The 26,906-nt window shown below is 35.3% G+C and overlaps 1 protein-coding gene across 9 annotated transcripts in view; it reads left to right on the top strand.

The window, feature by feature from the left end:
• DGKB (diacylglycerol kinase beta) overlaps positions 1 to 26,535 on the top strand; it is a 714,841-nt gene extending 688,306 nt beyond the window's left edge. For all 9 annotated transcript variants that reach the window (XM_027574763.2, XM_027574760.2, XM_027574759.2 and 6 more), the window contains one exon: positions 25,820 to 26,535. In XM_027574763.2, coding sequence (XP_027430564.1) covers positions 25,820 to 25,927 — 108 coding nt within the window. In that variant the 3' untranslated portion in view covers positions 25,928 to 26,535. The remainder of the gene's footprint in view (positions 1 to 25,819) is intronic.
• Positions 26,536 to 26,906: the final 371 nt, after the last annotated feature.

Genomic DNA, 26,906 nt, shown 5'->3' with positions numbered 1-26,906 from the left:
CCTGCATTTAAGTAGCTAAGACAGCATGTACCTTGTTTGATTGAAAATAATGGATCAAAAAGGCATAGTTTTTCTACTCACCTGTAAGGATAAAGTCTTAGGTGTTTCTCTAGGCTAGTAATGAGGTGCATGACTACATGAGATATGTTTTTTAGATTACTTTGTAGGAGAACATATATTAAGACTATTGCAAATAAGCCATGTGGCTGTATGGGGGACTTAGAGACTATGGAGGTGTGGTTAGTTAAATGTCTAACTAAGGTCACCAAGCAGAGTTACAAGACTGGGTCTATTCCTAACTTGTTTTTCTACTCCCAAACTGGTCAGCATTTGATTAAACCTGTTTGCTTAAGGTTAAAAAGTTCAGAGAGGAGGAAATACAATGTCTCTGAAGCTTTCTGCAATGCATAGTGTTGAGTAAAGAGCCCAAGTGTAAACAGGCAGCCAGCCAAAGAGACTCTTTGGCACTTTGACTTTCTCTAGCAGCTGTAACCACAGCAAACAGTGTAGGACCCTTGTGTTGAGAAGCAAAATAAACCTTTTTAAGAAAAGATTATTTTAATGGCCCTCTCAACCCACTCATAAAGTTGAATACCACGACCATATTTTCTACTTGGGAATACCATTTAAATGAGCATTTCATATAATATTATATTAGAAGATATAATGGTACTGAATGTAATGATTTTCTCCATAGTTTATGTATCTAGACCTCTCTTGATTGCTAGAGATACAACAAATATGGGTGTAGGCAAATTGTGCATGGAGTGTTTCTTAACAAGAAGCTACTAAAGCCTAACGATAAACAGTACACGAGAATATCTATGAAGAGAATGGTGCAAATTTAGGAAGTAGGAAAATAGCTAAAATTTGCCTATGATAGGTGGATCCCCTTATACCTACTACCTAACTTAACTGATCACACACCTGGGAACTAAAAACAGATTAGAAGTTAAATAGCCTTACCATTCTTTTATTATAGATTCACAACCATTTTATTAAAACTTCTATATATTAGCTTTATATCTGAAACCCATTCAAAGTTTAATATTTTAAAAGTTATTTTGAACAAGCTAATATCTACAACTGAAATAGTAAACTTTTCTAGCACTTTAGCAGAAATTTAATGTAGTCTAGGGTTAAGAATATTTTTCACTTCTTAAAAGCAAAGTTTTATGGGATTTCCATAAGGAGGGAAGGAAAAAAAAATTGCTTAGGAAGATTACCATGAGAAATAAGTATATCCCAATGGATAGAAAACAGGAATAAAAGCCAGAGACCAGGGTTTCATATTTGTTATATCAGTGACCTCCAGACTTCAGAGAATTACTTAATCTTCTTGAAACTATTTCCTTATTCCTAAAACTAGCTACCTACAAATCAGAAGGTAGTATTGAAGGGTTGTTGAAAATTACTATACATCACATTTTCCAACACTAAGAAAGTATTATTTGATGGTGTATGTTAAGTATTGTTATATTTAATAATGCCCTTGAATTTTCTTCTTTTTTATTGTTCAAACTAGCTTCCCTGTGATCTTGAGTCATGTAGGAAAAAAAGTTAAACCAATGTAATTTTATGGTGGGACAAAATTTGAAATCATTTTGAGATTTGGCCATAGTGTTATAGAAAACGTAGCTGTGACTTTTTTGTTTTCCCATAATTTTTTAAATTTAATTTAATTTTATTATGTTATGTTAGTCACCATACAGTACATCATTAGTTTTTGATATAGTGTTCCATGATTCATTGTTTGTGTATGACACCCAGTGCTCCATGCAATACGTGCCCTCTTTAATACCCATCACCAGGCTAACCCATCCCCCCACCCCCCTCCCTCCCTTCTAGAACCCTCCATTTGTTTCTCAGAGCCCATAGTCTCTCATGGTTTGTCTCCCATAATCATTTACATATAACTCATATTGGAAGAGGATATCATTTCACCATAACATTTAACATCTTTAATTATTATCTAAAAGGAAAATCATATTATAACTCATCCAAACAGAATAGCGCTGTGAAAGTTATCTGCAAGTTTACCTAACTCTTGAATCTCCCAAGACTCTTGCATTAAATTGATTACTTTAAATAGTACTAAATAATATTTAATGCACCAGTTTGATTTTTTAGAAATTATTCTTGTTTTGACAATTTAATAAAATATTGTTTTCTCATTTGAAGTTATGCAGCCTTTGTAACTTGGCACTTGCATGTTGACTTTGTAAACACACTATTTTTAAGGAATCTTAAACTGTCCTAATGGCTTACTTTAGAAAGGGATGGACAAAGCAGACAAGGGAACATGTATAGTTTTAGTGATGGAAGAAAGAGTAACCTGTAAATTATCAGTAGGAAAATGCTTAACAGGTATATGTAGATAATGAATATTTTCTTGATGTGCCTGGAAATTGCATTTGGCCTAATATTTAAATACAGAATAGGGATAAATGTTAAGGAAGGAAATACCACCATTTGTTATTTAATGAGTCTGAATGTGGATATTCTGAAGAATAGAAAATTAACTAACAGTATTCTGACATCTTAAAATATATTTGAGTAAGCAGACTGCTGTTCTAGTAGGTATATTTTTTAAGGTGTGAGTGATAATGAGACTCCAAATGCAGTTAAATAAAACATAAACTAAACGTTTCTTTTACTTAAGACTTCATTGGTAAATTCTTTTGCATAAATTTTCATTTCCAAACCTTTATTTTTTTTTTCAAAGACTGGCATGTTAATGTTTAGTTGGGCATTATTTTGTGTGTTCCCCTGTTAGTTATGCATTAATTAGTTTTGTTTACCTGTGCATAATTTTTCCTAATTTCACAACAGTTGTTTTTGTAATTGACAATGCAATTTACTGCATGTGTGCATTCTGGCCCCCAAACAAGAATGTTAAGCTGTAAAGCACCAATCTCTTCATTTCAGATTGTTAAAAAAAAGCATTGGTTGTGACTAATTTCCAATTAATTTGCAGTGGTTATGGGGAACAAAACAATTGCACCTACTAATTAAATTTTAAAATATTCCAAAGTGTCATCTTTAGGTGTCTGTGGAATATATAATTTCCATTTTGGTTCATTGCTGGATCTGTAACACCCATGAGCTTGACAGCTCTATTAATTTAAAGGCTCAGTAATACCTATTAGTACAAAACATGAAAAAAATACCATTAATCATTTATTTTAATTTTGCAGCTCTGTCATTTTCTCAGTATGTTTTAAAATTATGATGACACCATAATGTGCACAAATCGACCTGGATGAAGGGGAAACGGATCACACTACTTAGAAGAGATACTGAAGTACATTATTAGAGCTTAATTAATGCCAAACTGATTAGATTTGATTGCATTTTGCACTAAAATATTTTAAAGAATTTTTTCTTACCATATTATATTTTAAGTTATCCCAAACATTATGTTTACAATTGGACTTACCTTTTTTGTACTTCTTTTCTTGAATACATTCTACCTAAGTACTATGAAATAAACCTAAATTGTTCTTTCATTTTTCATGTTGAAATCTGAATTAATCTGGTTATTAATTTAAATTTAGAAAAGTTTATTTCATTTCAGTTGGTAGTGTCTCTCATATTCATATGCTTTGATGATAACTTCTAACCCAAATTGGACACAATGTCCAAAAACATAAAAGATCAGAAATTGAAATGAGAAATATACTAAATATGTAATCCCTTATGCATTTCTATTGATTTCTATTGATTCCAGGATTGTTAAACATGCTAAAAATGATCAAATTGTATGTTTTTAGACTTTTGTCATTAGATTTTTAAGAGAACCAATAGTTATTTTATTTATATCTACATCTAGTTCAAAATTGAAAATACTCCTTTAGAATGGGTAGTTACTGGTGTCTCCTAGTTGATGGGCATCATCAAACTAATACATAGATTTGATTTCTTTCCTTCCAGATCACTTAGAGGTCTCCCTTCTGGTCGATACAAACTATAGAATCACAAGGCCTGACTTTTCTCCCACTTTTGCCTTGGGATCATATCTTATCTGGCTGTTCATTTCCTTTGACTTTATATATTAAAATTAGAAAATATGGCTAACATAGTCTAAGTTTTTCCTCAAAAGGTAACATACTGTAGTGTTGAAAGTTTTAAGAGTAAGACTTCTTATCCACTAACAGAGAACAGGGTCCAGTGTTTCATAGAGATATTACCTGGATGGCTTAACAATTTCAAACAGAAATTTGAATTTAAAAAATTCATAATAAAAATACACTGAGTAGAATATAATAATATTTGTTTTTGTTTTCTTGAATATTCAGAACATAACCTCACATGTTTTATTTGAGAAGACTTAGAAAATTTTAAAATTTTTAACATATTACATTGTCTTATACACATGACAATTCCATGGGGTGAATTAAATAGATATTATTAAAGATGATTTTCAAATCAGTAAATAAAACTAAGAATGGAATACAATTATCTCATCTAAGCCAAATCAAGAATATCAGTAACTCATTTTTTCATTCAACGAATGTTTATTGAATTCCTTCTCTAAGAAGGTACAGATATTTTGTCCTAGTGTTACAATGGAGAGAAAACAAAGTAAAACAAACAAGAGAATGGTTTCTGAGCTCAGTGTAGATACACATTACTCAGAGAATCACACAAAATTTCAGTAATGATGCAAGGTCTGTGTGTGAAATGTTTTTGGTACTATGAGCTGTGATACTATGATATTATGAGAGGGTATAAAAGAGGGATTTGACCTCATCAAAGTAGGTCTAAGAAGACTTTCAAAGAAACTCAAAATAGGCCTGAGGGGAGCATAGAACTAAGCATAGGATGGGGAGCATAGAACTAAGGATAAAAAGAGGGAAGAGTGTCATATGCAGAGGGAGCTGTAGGAGGTAGGAGGGAGCATGTGTACAAGGATCAGAAAGATGCCATGATGGGTGTGGAATAGAAGGAAAGGAGGTGTGAGGCAAGGCAGGAGATTCAGTGGGAGTCAGGGCTGCAGGACCTTGACGCCCACAGGAAAGATGTTTAGCTTCAACTTAAGAGTCAAGTGGAACTATAAATAGAGTTTAAGCAGGAGAGCAATGTGATCAGATATGCATGGTGATAAGATCATTCTGGGTGGGAAATGGATAGGAGGGGAAGGCAATAACCAGTGAGGCGACTTCTGCAATTGTTCAGGCCTTAGAGTCGTGGAAGTAGAAAGACAAAAGTTAGGAGATACAGAAAATATTTGAGGGATAAAATTGATCAGATTTAGTAATAGACTGGTTATTTATGGGTGTTAAGGAGAAGATACCACAGAGGATCGGGATTTCTGGCTTGAACAACTGAATAAATGATGGGACAATTCATTAAAATAGGAGAATCTGGAAAATAATCAGGTTATTTCCTCTCTGCTCCAGTTTAACTCAACTAGATTATACTCCCTAATCAAAGTCCTAGGCACATTGTTAGGAATGTCAATTACACCATGGGATGGCAGTTTTTTATGGATGTTGAAATGTTTGTTGGATTACCATGAAATAGTTTAACATTGGGGAGAAACTCTAAGATCAATGCCACGATGCTTCAAATAGCCAAGGGTATAGCTGAGTCTAGGAATTGGGTCATTAAAGAGATATGTTCTCACATATTGGTCTCCCTTGGTTTAAAAAGAAAATACATTCTGTGGGTTTTTAAATGTCACACATGGATTTTTTTTTTTTCTGGTATTTTCTTTGGGTGGAAGTACAGCCTGGAATGTCACTGGAATCCTACCAGGTGCTTCTGGCCGCCTGAGAGAGAAGGCAGATGGCCATATATGCCATTTCATAATGTCACCTGAGGAATCCCAAATGCATTGTTGTTTCAGATAGAAGAGGGGTGAAGAAAATGTATTTTCCACTGGACTATACATAATTACACTAAAAATAACAGTAATATTTATTAAGCAAATATATGAAATGCAGAACCTCATTTGTACCTGCAGTGGTCCTATAAAGTAGGTGTACTGTTAGCCTCCTTTAATAAATAGATACTGAGGCTCAAAAATGTGAGATCCTAGGGCATCTGCGTGACTCAGTTGGCTAAGCGTTCCACTCTTGATTTCAGCTCAGGTCATGATCTCAGGGTTATGAGATTGAGCCCCGCATCGGGCTCTGCACTGGGCATGGGTCCTGCTTAAGGTTCTCTCTCCCTCTGCCTCTGCCCCTCCTCTCTTTCCTCTCTCTCTGTCTTTCTTCCTCTTTAAAAAAAAAAAAGTGAGATCCTTTTGCCAGTGGCTAAGCTGGCACTCAAACTCTTGCCTCCTGTTCCAAGTCCATGATTTTAACCCCTAAGCCATGTGAAAAGACCACATAGGAAAGGGCATACAAAATACTATTCATTAGGAAAAGTATAGTCATAAGTTGTGAATATTATGAATATTCTCTGGCTGTAGTTGAGGAGGGGAATTTTTTTGTGTGTTGTTTTGTTCTGTTTTAATTTTGTTTATTTGTTGTTTGTTGTTTTATTTTTTCCATATGACCAAAGATTTGGAGAGGCCCTGGGAAAAGAAAACCAGTTACTAGGTTAAGATTGTGGGTATAATTTCTCTTTAGAGATATGGACATTATAAAAAGGTTTATAAATGTTGTTGACCTTCCCTGGCAACCAACTTATAACCATAAAATATTTTGGAAAGGAGAGCCAAATTTATATCTTAAAAGAGATCTCAAATCCAGGTGTTAAGTATTTCTTTCCTAATGTAGCCAAAGAGCCTGTCACTTGCAAGAAAAAGTTTCTCTTTTCTCATTACCATACGTATTTAAAATTGCTTTGAATTTCATCAGTGAGTAAACCTCTTAAACCCATTTTTTAAAGATTTTATTGTAAATCTTCACAATAATTTATCTGAATTTGTTGTTAGATCAAAGACTTTAACATTGAACTTGGATATTACTATCATTCCAGAAAATAATGACTGGAATCATAAAGAAGCTGGCACAGGGATTTTAGAAAATTGTTATGTTTCCATTGCTTTGCTTTTTGGCAGTTATGGACCTGAAAAATTTAGCATGTTCTTTATTCCTGCTGTCATATGGCTCAGCTACGTGCATGAATTCAAAATGGTTTCCATTATTGGAAGGAGACCATCTTATTCCAGAACCAAGCTAGGTAACTTTGATTGTTCCAGATAATTCCAAAATTAAGCTCTCCCCACAGATATTTTATGACATTTATTTTGCTCTGAAAACTCCATTCATTTCTAAGGTAGCTGAATAAATCCAGCAATAATAAACTTTTAAAGAAAAGAAGCAGGAAAAGGACATTTTGTTGGCTAGATATGGGAAGAAATTTTTAAAAAGGAAAATACTACCTGCTGAGGTACTTTCTAAGAATCACAATATTATTAAGCCCACCCTGGTACAAAGCAATAAAGAGATTGTGCATTTGAGCCAAACATGATCAGTTGATACATTATCAAAATTGGGAAAGTTCACATATATTCTAATCCAGAACTTTGCAGAAGGATTTCTGAATGGTGACACTCAGCATATCAGAGATAGGCCATATGAAATTATTTCCACTTTTATCCATCTTCTAGCTCTGGACCCATTAAATCATAACTTTAAATTAAAATTTCTTTCTTCTACTTTATGCCTTATAATTCTAGATGTGATTATATTTGACTGTAATTACATCAGGGGTCAGCAAGTTATGGCCTTTGGGCAAAATCTGGACAGCTGCCTGTTTTTGTATAGCAAAAGAGTTAAGATTTTTTTTTTTTACATTTTTAAATGGTTGAAAAAGCAAAAGAAGGATAATATTTCATAATGTTAAGATTATATAAAATTCATATTTTAGCTTTCAAACAAAGTTTTACTGGAACACAGTCACACCTGTTTATTTACATGTAGCTGATGACACTTCTGTGCTACAATAGCAGAGATGAGTAGTTACAGAGATCCCATGGCCCACAAACCCTAAAATATTTACCATCTAGCAGAAGATGCTTTAAAGGAAATGCTTGTCAATCCCTAAATGACATGAGCACCACCCAAACATCCTACAGCATATAAATCTCAAATATAATTACTTCTAGATTTAGAATTAGTATAAAATTTCAATAGCTTATATCACTTATATGCAAACCATTGTGAGAATCTGAGCCATGACTAGCCAAGTAACATGCAATTTGAAGGTCTCGCCCTCCTTCATGGAAGAGGAATAGTTCACACTACAGATTGACTGGGAATGTTTATATCATGGTGTTTTTTCTAGTTTTTCTCCTACGTCTCTGGCTATTTGTACTCATATTCTTTCATAGAATATCATTCTCCTGCTTCACCTCTAAATGTCAGCTTTCCCCAGGTACACAGTCTAATATCTGATATTTGTATTTGCCAAACTGTCCTTCAGTAATCTATTCTCGATGGATGACATTATTATAGGTTCATCCCACCCAAATCTGAGTCAAGACCCGTTCACCCTTCTGAACTCCAGACCTACATATCTAAAGATACTGAACACCACCTTCAGAATGCAACACTCAACACAGAGTTCACGAACTTCTCAGTTTCCACCCCTGCCAAAAATGCATCTCCTTCTCTTAAAAAGCATCACCAGACACATAGCAAACAAAGCTAAAAGCACAGAAATCATACTAGAATCTTTCCGTTTTCCAATACTCCACACATTCGGTCATGTCCTATATGTTCCTCCTTGATATCTCTCAAATCTACCCCCTACTCCATTCGTATTGCCACTGCCACAATTAAAATCCGTTTTAATTCTTCCCTAAAAGATTATTATATTAACCCCCCATCTAATCCCCTGCCTCTTATATGGCACCCAGCCCCTAACCTATGTTTCCAGAGTGATGTTGCTAAGACTTTAATTATATCCTGTCTTTCCACCATGATCTCAATGGTATTGTTTTGTGCTCCCTCTGCACCCTGAGAATATTTCTGTAACAATGCATACCGCATTCTACCACTGCATATGCTGTCATCATTAGAATATAAGCACCTTAATTATGTTTAAAAAATGTCTATTCAACTTGGAAGCCCAAGCACTAAACTGAAGTAAGCTGGTATCTAGTAGATTAACAACAGAGTTAATTTAAGTTGTATAAATTCGGTTATTTCTTAGCCCTAGGTTTTGGGAGCGAGTATAAGAAGGTGCTGGCCAGTCCGTCAGCCGGTCAACAGACTCATTGACCTTAAGCCTTAGGAAGAGAAGTAAAATGACAAGTGTAAATAGATAGGGCTTCTCAAATTTAAAGGTGCATAAGAATCACCTGGGGGATCTTGCTCCAAAGTAGAAGCTGATTCAGAAAGTCTGGGTTGGGATTGGGGAGTCTGCATTTCTAACAGTGAGGTCAGTTCTCCTGGTTTGTAGACCACATTTGGAGAAACAGAACACTAGAGTGCAAGAGAATTATCCACAGAGGGATTTCTGTTGTTGTTGTTAATTTTTTAAATGTTTATACCAAAATAATATATGCACACTGAAAAAAACAGAATGGATAGAATTGCAAGAAAAATAGCAAGCTTCTGTCCCATCATTCATTTCTTTGTCACCAGGTCTGTTCTTTGAATTATTTGGCTTTTTCTTGTCATTTACTCTACATCTGTAAGAAATATGCTTTGATCTTTTTTTTTTTTTCACCTGTTACTTTTAGGTGTATTCTATTTACTTCATGCATAGAAAAGTAGTTTTTAACACTTACATTACTCCATTTAACTCTCTTACTAATAGTCAATTGTACTGAGTGATTTTTATGTGCCAGGTAACATTCCAAGCATTTTGTGTGCCTTGATTCATTTTTAGTCCTAACAAGAAACCAATGAAACAGACACTATTTTAAAGTCTCTATATTATTAATGAGGGAAATGAGTCATAGTCACTTGGCTAAAGTCTCCAGATAGGAAGTGGTGGACCCAGGCAGTGTGATTTTTCAACCATTATGCTCTTCTGCTTCTGAAAAAAAGTAATGACTTTATTTAAATCAAAACAAAATATATAATCATTGAGATTATGAAAATGTTGTCAACTACAGAACCTAATGCTGACACACAATTACATTTTCTTTTCTATAAAGATTTTGGAATCTCTTTTTTCAAAGTCATCATTGTAGTAATTCTCATTTTTAAAAGTAGATACCAATTTACCTATTGTCCCCACTCTTGTTCTTTATTTTTTATTTATTTGTTTATTTTTAGAGAGTGGAGGAGGGGTGTAGAGGCAGAGAGGGAGAAAGAGAATCTTAAGCAGGCTCCACGCCCAGCACGGAGCCCAACATAGGGCTCCATCTCACAACCCTGAGATCATGACCTGAACTGGAATCAGGAGTCGGGACTCTTAACTGACTGAGCCACCCAGGCAACCCCCAACTCTTGTTCTTTATATAGAAAAGTCCCTCTCTGGAGATGTCTTTCTAGGTTTCTTGCAAATCTATCATCCTTGCTCTCAGTTGGACCTCCTGTTTGTTGTTGTTGTTGTTATTGTTTTTAATAGACTTGATTTTTTAGAGCGCTTTTAAGTTCACAGTAAAATTGAGAAGTTACACAGATTTCCCATATACCCCCTGCCTACACATGTGCATAACCTCCTTCACCAAAGTTGTACATTTATTATAATCACTGAACCTACACTAACACATAGTCACTCAAAGTCCATAGTTTACATTAGGGTTTCCTCTTAGTGTTGTACAGTTTGTGGGTTTGGACACATGTATAATAACATATGTCTATCAATATTATATCATGGAGAACATTTTCACTGCCCTAAAAATTCTTTGTGGTCCATCTTTTCATCCCACTTCAGCTATAACCCCTGGCAACCATAAATTTTTACTTCTCCATAGTTTTGCCTTTTCTAGAATGCAGTAAGTTGGAATCATTCTGTACGTAGTATTTCCAGATTGGCTTCTTTCACCTTGTAGTATGTAATTAAGGTTCCTCCATGTCTTTTCATGGCTTGATAGCTCATTTCTTTTTTAGCATTGAATAATATTCCCTTGTCTGGAAATACCATAGTTGATGTATCTATGTGCCTACTGAAGGACATCTTGGTTGCTTCCACGTTTTGGCAATTATGAGAAAAGCTACCATAAACATCCATGCCCAGGTTTCTGTATGAACATGTTTTCAAATCACTTGATTAATATCAAGGAGTGTGATCTCTGGATCCTATGATAAGAGTATGTTTAGTTTTATAAGAAACTACCAAACTGTCTTCCAAAGTGGCTATACCATTTTGTCTTCCCGCCAGTAGTATATGAGAGTTCCTGTTGTTCCACATCCTTCCAGCATTTAGTGTTGGCAGTGTGATCCTCTGTTTGTTTAATCTCCTTTGTAGCTCACCCATTTGTTTTGCTGGAGAACACCCTCAAATATGTTTTAAAGGGCATATAGAAGGTAAATGCTCTCAATCGTTTTATGACTGAAAACGTCTTCATTGTACCCTTGCCTTTAATCAATACATTAACTAAGTATAGAATTCTATGATAAAATTAACTTTTCCTCTGGGGTTTGGAGGTGTATCTCCATTTTCTTCTAAAATTAATGTTTTTGAGAAACCTGATGCCATGTGACTTTTATTTTTTGGTAAGTCACCAGTTTTTCCTCTCAGAGGGCATTTAGAATCTTCTTTTTTATCCCTATGCTTTGAAATTTCACAATAATACATGATTTGAACTGGACAGGACAGAGATCAAAGTTTCATTAGCAGAAAAAAAGGGAAGGCTCTCCAGGGCAGTAGCACGGGCACAGAGGTAGGAGTTCAGGAGGAGTGCTGGGGAGGTTGGAGAGTCTGTTCTCAAACCCAGTTCTTGCACTCACCAACATGAGCTGTGTAACACAAGTTACAGAACCCACACTTTTGTCATATATTGAAAACTGAGGATGTTGACACAGACCTCCAAGGGTTGCAGGAAGATAAAATGAAATAATGTAAGAATTATTAAAAAAATTATGCTTTTACTAGCAGGTCTGAGAACTCCTTGAAAAGAGAACAGATCCACCTCTGTTTTAATCATATTAGAATGCCTTTCTGCTCTTTGTTTTTATTTATTGAGGCATAATTGACATACAACATTATATTAGTTTCAGGTGTACAACATAATGATTGGACATTGGTATATATTGCAAAATGGTCACCATACTATCTAGTTAACAATCTGTCTCCTTACAAAGTTAATACAGTATTATGAACTATATTCCCGGTGCTGCACATTACATCCCTATGAGTTATTTATTTTATAACCGGAGGTCTTGTACTTCTTAATCCCCTTCACACATTTTGTTACCCACTCAAGCCCTCTCCAATCTGGCAACAACAAATCTACTCTCTGTATATACGAGTCCTGAGTTGTTTTGTTTTGTACATTTTGGTTTTTTTATATTATACATATAGGTGAAATCATATGGTATTTGTCCTTCTCTAACTTATTTCACTTAGTATAATACTCTCAAGGTACACCCGTGTTGTCACACATGCAAGATTTCATTCTTTTTATGCTCAGTAGTCTCCCATTGTATATATATATAGCACATATTCTTTGTCCATCCACTCATCTGTGGACACTTAGGTTGTTCCCATATCTTGTCTATTGTAAATGATACTGCAGTGAACATGGGGCTGCTTATATCTTTTCAATTAGTGTTTTCATTTACTTCAGATAGATACCAGTAATGGAATTGCTGGATCATAGGGTAGTTCTATTTTTAATTTTTTGAGAAACTTCCATCCTGTTTTTCAGAGTGGTTGCCCCAATTTATAATCCCACCAGCAGTGCATGAGGGTTCCCTTTCTCCACATCCTCACCAACCTTTGATATTTTTTGTCCTTTGATAATAGCCATTCTGACAGGTGTAAGGTGATATCTCCTTGTGGTTTTGATTTCCATTTCCCTGATAATTAGTGATATTGAGCATCGTTTCATCAGCCTTTTGACCATCTGTATGTCTTCTTTGGAAAAATGCCTATTCAAATCCTCTGCTCATTTTTTAATCAGGTTGTTTTTTGTTACTGAGTTTCATAAGTTCTTTATGTATTTTTGATATTAGCCCCTTATCAGATGTATGACTTGCAAATATCTTCTCCCATTCAGTAGGTTGCCTTTTTGTTTTGTTGATAGTTTCCTTTGCTGGGCAGAAGCTTTTTAGTTTGATGTCATCCATTTGTCTTTGTTTCGTTTTGCTTTTGTTTCCCTTGCCTTTGGAGTCAGATCCAGAAATTATTGCTAAAACGAATGTTAAGGAGCTTACTACTTAAGTTTTCTTCTAGGCATTTTATGGTTTCAGATTTTACATTCAGGTCTTTAATCCATTTTGAGTTTATTTTTGTATGTGGTGTAAGATAGTGACCCAGTTTTATTCTTTTGCATGTGGCTGTCCAGTTTTGCCAACAGCATGTATTGAACAGACTATCCTTTCCCCATTGTGTGTTCTTGCTTCCTTTGTTGTAAATTTGTTGACCATATATGTGTGAGTTTATTTCTCAGCTCTCTATTCCATTGACCCTTTGTGTCAGTTTTTCTACCAATACTGCAATGTTTGGTATACTTTAGCCTTGTAATTTACTTTGAAATCAGGGAGCATAATTCCTCTGGCTTTGTTCTTATTTCTCAGGATTTTTTTTTTTTTTTGACTATTGTGGTATTCTGTGGTTCCATACACATTTTAGATTTGTTCTAGTTCTGTGAGAAATGCCAGGGAATATTGATAGGGATTGCATTGAATCTGTAGATTGCTTTAGGTAATATGGACATTTTAACAATACTAATTCTTCCATCCATAAGCATGCAATATCTTTTCATTTATTGTGTTTTCTTTAATTTCTTTCCTTAGTGTCTTATAGTTTTTAATGTTCAGGGCTTTTACCCAAATGGTTAAATTTATTCCTAGATGTTTTATTCTTTTTGATCCAATTATAAATGGGATTATTTTCTTGATTTTTTTTGATAATTCATTAATAGTGTAGAATCTGCAAAATTTTGATCATTAATTTTGTATCCTTCAACTTTACTGAATTCATTTATTTAGTACTAACAGTTTTTTGTTGTTGTTGGAATCTGTAGGGGTTTCTATGTTTCTATGTATCAAGTTATCTGCAAATAGTGACAGTTTTACTTCTTTCTTAACAATTTGGATGCCTTTTATTTCTTTTTCTTGCCTAATTACTCTGTCTAGGACTCCTAATATTTTGTTGAATAAAAGTGGGAGTAGTACGCATCCTTGTCTTGTTCTTGATCTTAGAGGAAATATTTCAGCTTCTTACCACTGAGTATGATGTTAGCTGTGGACTTATATGTGTCCTCTATTATGTTGAGATATGTTCCATCTATACTCAGTTAAGAGTTTTTACTTTAAATGGATCTTGAATTTTGTCAAATGCCTTTCTGCATCTATTGAAATAATTATGTTAATCATTTTGTTCATATGGTGTATCACATTGATTCATTTGCAGATGTTGAACCGTTATTACATCTCTGGATCCCACTTGATCTTGGTGTGTAATCTTCTCAACATAGTATTGAATTTAGTTTGCTAATATTTCGTTAAGGATCTTTTACCTCTGTGTTCATCAGGGATATCTGCCTGTAATTTGTGTGTGTTTGTTGTCTTTGTCTGGTTTTGGTATCATGGTGATGGTAGCCTCATAAAATGAAATTGGAAGCATACCCTTCTATTGAGTTTTTGGAAGAGTTTAAGAAACATAGGTATTAAGTCTTTTAATATTTGGTAGGATTTACCAGTGAAGTTGCTTGGTCCTGGACTGTTGTTTCTTTTGAAGTTCTTAATTACTGATTCAGTCTCCTTACTAGTCATGATTTTCTATTTCTTCATGAATCATTTTGGAAGATTATAAATTTCTAGAAATTTATCTATTTCTTCTAGGCTATCCAATTTGTTGGTGTATAATTATCCAAAGTAGTTTCTCATGATCTTTTGTATTTCTGTGGTAATAGTTGTAACTTCTCCTTTATTTCTGATTTTTTTAATTTGAGCTCTCTCTTTTTTTCTTGGAGAGTCTAGCTAAAGTTTTGTGAATTTTGTTTATCTTGTCAAAGAAGCAGCTCTTGATTTCATTGATTTTTTTTTCTATTGCCTTTTTAGTCTCTGTTTTATTTATTTCCAGTCTGATCTTTATTACTTCCTTCCTTCTCCTAATTTTAGGCTTCATTTTACTTCTTTTTGTAATTCCTTTAGGCATAAAGGTAAATTGTTTATTTGAGATTTTTCTTGTGTTTTGAGGTAGGCCTATCTGCATTGTTATGAACTTTCCTCTTAGAACCATGTTTGCTGCATCCCATAGATTATGTCCTATTTCTGTTTTTATTTGTCTCTAGGTATTTTTTTTTATTTCTCCTTTGATTTCTTCTATGACCCAATAGTTGCTCAGTAATATGTTTAATCTCCATGTAGAAGTAGGGTTTTTTTCCAGTTTTCTTTTTGTAATTGATATCTAGTTTTATACGATTGTGATCTGAAAAGAGGTTTGATATGATTTCACACTTTCTGAATTTATTGAGACTTGTTTTGTAGCCTAACATGTGATCTATTCTGGAGGATGTTCTGTGTGAACTTAAGAAGATTGTGTATTCTGCTGCTTTCGGATGGACTGTTCTATATATATTTATTAAGTCTATCTGGTCTATTGTGACATTTAAGACCAAAGTGTCCTTACTGATTTTCTGTCTGGATGATTTATCCATTGATATAAGTGGGGTATTAAAATCGCCTACAATTATTGTATTGCTATTGATTTCTCCTTTTAGGTCTGTTAATATTTGCTTTATATATTTAGGTGTTTCTATATTGTATGCCTATACATTTATAAACGTTATATCTTCTTGCTGGATTGACCCCTATATCATTATGCAGTTTGCTACAGTCTTTGTTTTAAAGTCTGTTTTGTCTGATATGAGTGTAGCTACACCAACATTCTTTTCCATTTGTATGGGAGATATTTTTCCATTCCTTCACTTTCCGTGTGTGTGTCTTTACTTCTGAAGTGAGTCTCTTGTAGGCAGTATATAAGTGTGTCTTGTTTTTGTTTGTTTGTTTTTTAATCCATTCAGGCACTCTGTGTCTCTTTATTGGAGAATTTAGTCAACTTACATTTAAAGTATTTATTGATGGGTATGTACTTACTGCCATTTTGTTCATGATTTTCTGGTGTTTTTATGAGTCCTGTCTGCTTCTTTCTTCTCTTTCTCTCTTTCCCTGTGGTTTGGTGACTTTAGTGTTGTGTTTAGATTCCTTTCTCATTTACTTTTGTGTATTTACTGTAAGTCTTTGCTTTGTGGTTATCATGAGATTCACATATATATCATCCTATGTATATGACAGTTTATTTTTAAGTTGATAGCAACTTAAATTTGAACACATTTGAAAACTGCATTTTTATCCCACCCACATTTTGTTTTTTATGTCACTTTTTACATCTTTTTATTTTATATAACTAATTAATATAGTTTTAGTTAATTTTAATACTTATGTATTTTAGCCTTCTTAGTAGCTTTATAACTAATTAACCTACTACCTTTACTATGTATTTACTTTTTCCAGTGAGAATTTTACTTTTGCATGTTTTTCTGTTATTAACCAGTACCATTTCCTTTCAGCTTAAAGAAGTTCCTTTAACATTTCTTCTAAAGCCAGTTTAATAGTGATAAACTCCTTTAGCTTTTGCTTTCTGGGAAACTCTTTATCTCTCTTGCAAATCTGAATGATAACCGTACTGAGTATTCTTGGTTGGAAGGTTTTTCCTTTTATCACTTTGAATATGTCATGCCACCTTCTTCTGACTTGCAAAGTTTCTGCCAATAAATCTGCTGACACTCTTATAGGATTTCCCTTGTATATAACAAGTTGGTTTTCTCTCTCTCTCTCTCACTGGTTTTAAGATTATCTATTTAACTTTTGACATTTTAATTATAATGAGACTTAGCTTGGCTCTTTTGGGGCTCATCTTATGTGGCACTTTCTGTTCTTCTGGGACCTGATATCTGTTTCCTTCTTTAGGTTAGGGGAGTTTACAGCCATTTTTTCTTCAAATAAGTTTTCTGCCCCTTTCTCCTGGGACCCCTATAATGCAAATGTCATTCCATTTGATATGGTCCTGTAGGTGCCTTAAGCTGTCTTCATTTTTTAAAATTCTTTTTTCTTTTTGTTGCTCTGAGTGAGTTTCGTTTATCTTCCAGCTTGCTGATCTATTCTTCCACTTGAGTCAGTTGCTGTTGAACACCTCAAACTTGTTTTTCAGCTCAATTATTGTATTCTTCAGTTCTGTGACTTATGTTTTTTACTTTTGTTCCCTATATGTTATCTCTTTGTTGAAGGTTTTGTATGTTCATCCTTTCTTCTCTCAAGTTCCATCAGCATCTTTGTGATCATTCCTTTGAATTCTTTATCAAGTAAATTACTTATATTTGTATCATTAAGATGTTTTTCCTGAGGATTTGTCTTGTTCTTTCATTTGAAACATAGTTCTCTGTTTTCTCAATTTGTTTGACTCTCTGTTTCTATGTTTTAGCTGAAACTGCTACCTTTCTCAGTCTTGAGGGAATGGTCTGTATAGGTGATGATCCTTCTCATTTAACCTTGCCCTAGTTTTTGGTTGTCTCTTGAACCTTTTTGATTTTCTAAACTACATAATTTGTTCTTGATATGTCTCTATTTTTAAGTGTGTGCCAAGGCCTGTCAGTAATCCAAAAGGAGGAATCTCATTTAGGATCTATTTTCAGGTAACAGCTTTTAAAGGATGGAAATGTTTACAGTCTATGGGGCCACATGTGTAATCATTGCTAGTCTGTAGACCAGGAGATCTGGAGGTGTCCCCTGGGAAACAGTTGCAAAAACTAGGGCTTCAGATGAGCCTATAAGCTTCTTTCTGGAAAGTTTTGTGGAGCTGTAGAAAGGCCAAGGGGGTGTTCAAGGATGGTGTTCTCCACTTACACTCCCTAGGGGTGCTTCTTAGCCTCTAGATGTATGGAAACCTAAAGCCTGTCCCTCAAGCTGAAGCTCTAGGCTAAGTAAATAGGCCTTTTTCACAGGAAGACTGGGGTTGTGTTTCAGGCTGCTGTCTGTGCAGTGCACTGGGGGTCATGGACTGCCAAGAACTGTCTTTCCAATTGTTACAGTCCTGTGGAGTTCTGGAATGCCAGGTCTCTTGGCCACCAGGGCCAGGTGATCAAGGGGTGCTCCCAAATATGTGGATTGCTTGTGCCCACTTTTTCAGTAAGGCAGATGGAGAATGTTTGTTCTGTGCACACATACCAGCTTTAGGCTGGGAAAGGGAGAATGCTGGGATCGTTCAACTCATCAGCCCCAGCCAGAGGCCAGGGCAGTGTTGCAATCCCCCCTACTTGCAGACTTTAGTTAGCAAGTGTGAGGACTCTGTGACCATTCATGTTTCCCTGCCCCAGTCAGGGAGAAGGGGAGCATTGCAACCACCCATGCCCTCCTGCCTCAGCAAGTACCACAACCACTTGTCCCTGTCCATCCCAGCAAGGCAACAGGAGGGTGCCACATCCAACCTCATCCACTTTTGCTAGTAGGCTGTGTGGAGAGAGAGCTGTCTCCAGAGAGCATCTCAACTGTCCCTTGCCCCTCCAGCTGATGCCCCCAGATCAGCAAATGGGAATCTTCCTCATGTATAGTCTAGGTGCTTTTCAATTTGCTAGGTGTCAGGGCAAGCAAGACAGCATGTAAGCCCTCCAAGAGGGGAATCTTTCCTGTACCACTTTGGGAACCTCAAATGTCAGCCCCACTGGTTTTCTAATCCAGACTTTCTCGGGATCATCTCTCCAGTGCACACAGGAGCTGGGGTATCCAATGTGGGGAACCAGTCACTGCCTCCTGCTTCTCCAGGAGAAGTGCTTGTCTGATGATATCCCTCCCTACTGTGTGTTGCTGCACCAGGGTGGGGCTTTTCCTACCCATCTCAGTGTGGTTCTTTTATCCTTTGTTGTGGAGAGCAGTTCATCTAGTTTTCAGATATTTTTCAGAGGGAAATGATCCATATGTAGTAGCAAATCTGGTATATCCATGGGAGAAGGTGAGTTCAGAATCTTCCTACACTGCCATCCTGGATGCCCCTCTTATCAGAAAACTTAGTAAGCCCTTTGGTGAGTAGCCAGGGCCTCCAGGGACTGGATATTGAACAAAGTGTTCAGATGACCTGAGGAAAAGAAACACTATGCTTTGTAACAAAGGCTAGTGAGAATATTTGGTGTTAGGGAATAGGGAACTAGGAAAGAAAAATCCAATGAGTCATGTGGAACTTGCCTGGAGAATGAGTCAGAAAAGACTTTCCTCTCTTATCTCAATTTTAGTTGGGCTAACAAAAGTTGGGTTTTTTGTTTGTTTGTTTGTTTGTTTGTTTATGTTATGTTAGTGACCACAATACATCATCAGTTTTTGATGTAGTGATCCACGATTCATTGTTTTCGTATAACACCCAGTGCTCCATGCAATATGGACCCTTCTTAATACCCATCACCAGGCTAACCCATCTCCCCACCCCTCCCCTCCAAAACCCTCAGTTTGTTTCTCACAGTCCATAGTCTCTCATGGTTTGTCTCTCGCTCCGATTTCTCCCCCTTCATTTTTCCCTTCCTTCTCCTGATGTCCTCCATGCTATTCCTTATGTTCCACAGATAAGTGAAACCATATGATCATTGACTTTCTCGGCTTGACTTATTTCACTTAGCATAATCTCCTCCAGTCCCATCCATGTTGATGTAAAGTATTAATCCTTTCTAATGGCTGAGTAATATTCCATTGTATATATGGACCACATCTTCTTTATCCATTCGTCTGTTGAAGGGCATCTGGGCTCTTTCCACAGTTTGGCTATTGTGGACATTGCTGCTATGAACATTGGGGTGCACATGGCCCTTCTTTTCACTCCATTTGTGTCTTTGGGGTAAATACCCAGGAGTGCAATTGCTGGGTCATAGGGTAGCTCTATTTTTAATTTTTTGAGGCACTGTTTTCCAAAGTGGCTGTACCAACTTGCATTCCCACCACCAGTGTAAGAGGGTTCCCCTTTCTCCACAACCTCTCCAACATTTGTTGTTTCTTGCCTTGTCCACTTTTGCCATTCTAACTGGTATAAGGTGGTATCTCAATGTGGTTTTGATTTGAATTTCCCTTATGGCTAATGATGATGAACATTTTTTTCATGTGTCTGTTAGCCATTTGTATGTCTTCTTCGGAGAAGTGTCTGTTCATGTCTTCTACCCATTTTTTGACTTGATTATTTGTTTTTTGGGTGTAGAGTTTGAAAAGTTCTTTATAGATCTTGGATACCAGCTCTTTAACTGTAGTGTCATTTGCAAATATCTTCTCCCATTCTGTGGGTTGCCTTTTTGTTTTGTTGACTGTTTCCTTTGCTGTGCAGAAGCTTTTTATCTTGATGAAGTCCCACAAGTTCATTTTTGCTTTTGTTTCACTAGGCTTTGGTGATGTATCTTGAAAGAAGTTGCTGTGGCCAATGTAAAAGAGGTTACTGCCTATGTTCTCCTCTAGGATTCTGATGAATTCCTATCTCACATTGAGGTCTTTAATACATTTTGAGTTTATCTTTGTGTATGGTGTTAGAGAATGGTCGAGTTTCATTATTCTGTATATAGCTGTCCAGTTTTCCCAGCACCATTTATTGAAGAGACTGTCTTTTTTCCATTGCCCATTTTTTTCTGCTTTGTCAAAGATTATTTGACCATAAAGTTGAGGGTCCATATCTATTCTGTTCCACCACAACCAAGTGGGATTTATCCCCAGGATGCAAGAGTGGTTCAACATTCACAAATCAATCAATGTGATAGAACACATTAATAAGAGGAGAGAGAAGAACCATATGGTCCTCTCAATTGATCAGAAAAAGCCATTTGATGAAATATAGCATCCTTTCCTGATTAAAACTCTTCAGAGTATAGGGGTAGAGGGAATATTCCTCAAGTTCATAAAATCCATCCATGAAAAACCCACAGTGAATATCATCCTCAATGGGGAAAAGCTGAGAGCCTTTCCCTTAAGATCAGGAACACAACAAGGATGCCCACTCTCACCACTATTGTTCAACATAGTACTAGAAGTCCTAGCAACAGCAATCAGACAACAAAAAGAAATAAAAGGTATTCAAACTGGCAAAGAAGAAGTCAAATTCTCTCTCTTCGCAGATGACACGATACTTTATGTGGAAGACCCAAAAGACTCCACCCCCAAATTACTAGAACTCATACCACAATTCAGGAATGTGGCAGGATACAAAATCAATGCACAGAAATCAGTTGCTTTCTTATACACTAACAATGCAACAAAGAGAGAGAAATTAGAGAAACAATTCCATTTACAACAGCACCAAAAACCATAAGATACCTTGGAATAAACCTAACCAAAGAGGTAAAGGATCTATACTCTAGGAACTACAGAACACTCATGAAAGAAATTGAAGAAGACACAAAAAGATGGAAAAACATTCCATGTTCATGGATCAGAAGAATAAACATTGTTAAGATGTCTATGCTACCCAGAGCAATCCATACCTTCAATGCCATCCCGATCAAAATTCCATGACATTTTTCAAAGTGCTGGAACAAACAATCCTAAAATTTGTTTGGAATCAGAAAAGATCCCGAATCACCAAGGAAATGTTGGAAAAGAAAAACAAAGCTGGGGGCATCATGTTGACTGATTTCAAGCTATATTACAAAGCAGTGATCACAAGACAGCACTGTACTGGCACAAAAACAGACATATAATGAAAGTTCTTCATAGAGAATACAAATGTCTAATGGGAATAAACACTGTTTACTGCTATGAGATATAAACCCCCTATTCTGTCGTGTTTATGAAATTATACTTCAGTCCTACACTCTTCAACAATAATACTTTTATGGGAATAGACTTTTGTTGAGGGCAACTCAAAGAGATGAAACAGGTAGCATCTGAATTACTTGTGTAAAATACTTAGCATAATGCTCAGCACACAGCAAGAGTCAAATCTTATTATTTTTTGATCTTGTTATTACTCTCAATATTATAATTATGAAGTTACACTATATAACACTGATAATGCAGTAGAAACAAGAAAACTGTGCCTTGTAATCCTTGATTTGGTTTCCCTGTGTGCATCTTTATTTTGTACTGAAAACTTATAAAACTGAAAACTCCAAATTTTTTTCATGTTTAGATTTTTAGATGTGTCCAATCTTAATAGGTAATAGGAAGATAGAAATAGAAAGAGTCATGCAACTGTAGAAGTGCCTCTCTTGTGCCACCATTGCTTTGCAAAGGAATAAGTAATACACAGAAATTAAGAGTCTTTATAGGATAGTATTGTATTACTGACAGTATTTATCTTTCGTTTTTAAAGCAAAGTTCTTCTACCTTCATGCAGCCATCCCAGCTTCTGGAAGCCCCATCACCCACAATTCTCTCTTATGAGTGCCCACGATTCTCTCTCAGTTATAAATTTCAGATTCTCTTCCAAACTAATAAAAATCAAGTTGCAAATTGCTGATATCCAGTGCTCAGTAAATATTTGATGTATTGAAAAACAGCTAAGAAGCAACTGCCTGATTGTTGAAAGATGGAAGCAGTCGAAGACTGCTGAAAATTGGGCTCATGTCTTCAGATTGCTGAAACTTAGATATTCTAAAGTCTTTAGGGATAAAATCTGCTCCTTACTCATTGTTTTTCTGGTAGATATCACAGTCTCTAAATAATAAATAAATAAATAAATAAATAAATAAATAAAATACAAGAGTATGGAATGTAGGGGTGCCTGGGTGGCTCTGTCACTTGAGCATCTGACTGTTGATTTTGGCTCAGGTCATGATCTCAGGATCATGGGATCAAGGCCCAGGTTGTGCTCGGTACTTAGCATGGAGTCTGCTTGAGATTCTCCCTCTCAAAAAAAAAAAGAGAGAGAGATTCTCCCTCTCCCTCTGCCCCACCCCTCACTCGTGCCTGTGAGCACACGCTCTCTCTCTCTCTCTCTCTCTCAAATAAATAAATAAATAAAATCTTTAAGACAAAAAGTATGGAATGTATACAAAATAGGTATCTGAATCATTATTCCATTCCTGGAGATGCCCTCTTAACCAGGTTCCCTCACAAGGGCAATCTGAACCTAAACATACTCTTAGTTAAGTCTCTACAGCTTTCCGGAGCCTACATTGGACTTTCTGTGACCACACCATTAACTCATTTGAACTGGAATTATTCTCATCCTTAATGGAGTCCTTTTTGCTTATGTTCAAATATACAAGGACATTTAACTATCCAATGAGATTACGTATGCAAAGAGCCCAGATACATAATAGGCATTTCATGAATGCTAGTTTCCTTCATGTTATCTCCGCTAAGAGGAAAACACAGCCAGTTGTTTTTCATTTTCATAAACAATAGACAATAAAGATAAAGATTTAATTTTTTATGGAAATAATGTTAGATTAAAGAAGTAGTTGTATACTTAGACCATAGGCATGATCAAACAACCAAAAGGACAGGTTTTAGATAATTTTTAAAAACAGGAGTGGCCGTCATCTTGCTTAGAAACTGAAAACTAGCACTCCACAATAGTAACATGGATTAAGGATCCCGTTGTATCAAGAGCACTGAATGAAGGAATAGCAACATGTTATTTTTTTCAAAAAAGAATTGCCAGTATAAAGATAGCCATGATCAAAAAAAAAAAAATTCAAATGCAGAAATAACACAAAGAGTGAACAAAATCTCATAGCCAATAATTTGTGGTACTATGGTTACACTTAGTTATAAATTATTACTAAGCTTATATAAGTAAGTAGAATGATGTATTTCTTCCAAAGTCTTAACAATAATTTGCTAATAATGGACTTATTTTCCAAAATGTCCTAATACTATTCATACACTCCAAGGAATTTAGTCTAGCAACTGTGAGTCAGAAATGTATATCTTCTTACTTTAGCTGCTAATGTTCTTTTTGAATCTAAGGTTATCATATAAGTAATATGTGATAACTTCTTCCCCAAGCATTCATTTAAACATTGTGTTTTTGTGTAAAAAAAGATCACTTTTATTTTCATCATTAAAAAATAGTGCCTTTCTGCTTAACCTCCTATTTCAATTCCTATGATAGGTTGAACATGCCTGTTTAAATTTCTTTTTCCTACTTGACTAGAACTTCTTGGGAGCATAGATTGTGCATTATTCATTAAAAGTTACTGGTAGGGTGTCGGAAGCATAGTAGGGGTGCAATAAATTTTATGAAATGAATAAATGAATGAATGATGCTGTATTAGATATTATACAAACCTAGGGTTCAGGGGGATTTAAAAATTCATGGCATAATCTAAAACTGAATTTATTAAGAGAGAAAATCTGGTAGAGATCTTTTTTCAATCTATAAAGATGTGCACATTCTGGGATCTTAACTATCCAGCTATCAATTCCACAGTTCATAAGATAACAAAAATAAAATAAAATCATACATTCAGAGAGTTTGGGGCTGGCTTAGCCTACTGGCCTTTTACAGGTGCAATTTATTTTTACAGTAAAGAGAAGAACACTGAGTCTTCCCAGAATAACCTGATTCCAACAGACTTAAATAAAATTGTTCATTTTTCCAGGTTTTTGACATACTTCTGTCTTTCTAGACTATGAAGTGAATCTCCATTTCCCAAAAGCCCCAGTGCTGATTTTAATGATCCTGTTCACGTGACATACATTTTTTTTTGTTTTATTGCTATTAATGAATGACAAGTGAAGGATATTCATTTTAACTTGAAAATGTCAGGGATGCACTTTAAGAGATATATTTTTGCAGCTTTTAATGAGGTGGTGTTTCTTTTTGAAAGAAATACTCATCTCTGATGTGGGTGCTGTGCAGGTGACAACTGATATTTAATAAGCGATGGTTCTTGTATTAGTCGCAGTTCTCTAAAGAAAATGTCTCAGATTGCTTTTGAAAAACTCCTAGCATCACTAGCCCAAAGGCAAGATGTGACCTTTTTATTACATAATGAGAATCATTTATTATCTTACAATGTATCTTAAAGTCACAGACAAAATGCCACTTTGATAATTGCTTTCAATTAGCTTTGAGCATAGCATATATTCATAAAATGTCTTCTCTAATTTAGACTTGAATTAGAGAAAATTGCAGACATAATCTACTTTAAGGTTGTCTCATTTAAGGTGATTCGTAGTTTTATATCAAAGAAATCAAAACGAGTAGCTTTAGAACAGTCTCTCAAAGTATTTTAAGCAGGCTTTTCAATATTTGATTCTATTCTATTACCAATTAATTAACAAATTAGAAAGCTAGTTCATCATTTCTGACCTTTTTTGTGCGTTAAATTTTGACTTTCATTCCTAATGATTGTTTTGAAATTAAACCTTGCAGTTCATGTGGAAAGAGAGAAACAATCTGATTAGCAAGATAAATAACGCTTGCCTTGATCCCTGGTATATCTTGATGTTGGACTGTAACTAGGATTCTGAACACTGGAATGGTGCAGCCTATCCTGCTTTAAATGGTCAGTGAATTATACTAGGTAATCATGTGACTGAAACAAAGAGTTTTGGGCTGTTACCACAAGTGAGGTTAGAGGTAACATGATATTTAAAATGTGATTTCAGTCAATTTTTATTTTTTGTTAATACATTGAGCATTAGAATGTGGCTTAAATGCAAATTCTTGTCTTCCTTAAAAATATTTTTGAAGTAATGAAAACTCTGAAGCTGCATTTTACCCCCATGGTGTTCCAGTAGCCCATAGAATATTATTAACCTTAACAGAGATTCTCTGAAGTCGGTATTATATCTGGAGATTACTCTCTTTCTCTTTCTTTCCCTAGATAAAAATTACACACAAGAACCAAGCCCCAATGCTGATGGGTCCTCCTCCAAAAACCGGGTTGTTCTGCTCCCTCGTCAAAAGAACAAGAAACCGAAGCAAGGAATAAACCTGTCTCATTTTATTCTTCGAGATCTTATTAGCATAATTGGGCCATGGAAACTTATGCTGGAAATCTTTGAACCATTTCAATTCTCTTGCTCATGCAAAATCATGGAATTGGTTTAACAGTTTTTGTTACTGAGCTAACGTAAAATTCAGCTATTAGAAAATTTGTCTCAGTTTTTATAGGCATCTTTGCATGAAGAAGGCAGAAGTTTACATGAAGTGGTCCTGCATATTTTTGTTGCATGCATTCCCATAGATTTTTATGTCCCCCAACTCTTCCTCCCCCAGTTTCCATTTACTGACCTGGGAGAGAAATCTGTGAGCCATAAAAGGAAATACCATGGGAAATGTGATTCTCTGTGTGATTCCAATTATTGATAAGCACTAATCAGTAATGCTACGATGGTCATAACCACAGATTGCGATGCTTTTCCCTTTTAGAATCAGTGTCTCAATGACCTTTGAACTATGACTTGAGAAGAAACTTTTAATTGGAAGATTTTATTAAATAGCTGTCTATGATACCTCGCTGTATCTAAATAGTTTTTCTTCAACATCTTGATGCTTCTGAGTGGATTTTAAAATTTCAGGTATAAAGTTTTCTTGTGCTAAAAAAAAATAGAAAAGTGATTTTTATTTTGTTTCATTTTGTTTTTAATTCCAGAAATAAGTGAAAACAGAAATAAGTTACTTGGCAGTAAATTGTGGTAATATGACAAGCCTTATTCCTTTCTGCATGTGGATCTAGAAGAAAATTCATAACCACACCAGTAACCAAATAGCTGTTTTAAACTATGTGCCTAATATACTATCTCCCACCAAAGATTCAGAAAAAGATGCTTGAGAGAAGTGGGTTCATGTATAATTAATTAGCATTGTGGAGAAAATTTATGGTTCTTATGATTAATTTTTTGATGACTTAAACTCTGGAAAGAGAGTGAATTACCCATTAATTATAATTAAAGTTCTCACCTTATGCA

The sequence above is a fragment of the Zalophus californianus genome, chromosome 12 (genome assembly GCF_009762305.2).
Source record: "Zalophus californianus isolate mZalCal1 chromosome 12, mZalCal1.pri.v2, whole genome shotgun sequence".
In the NCBI taxonomy this organism is placed as follows: domain Eukaryota; kingdom Metazoa; phylum Chordata; class Mammalia; order Carnivora; family Otariidae; genus Zalophus; species Zalophus californianus.
The sequence above is the reverse complement of the archived record's forward strand: the minus strand, read 5'-3'. Positions and strand labels throughout refer to the sequence as shown.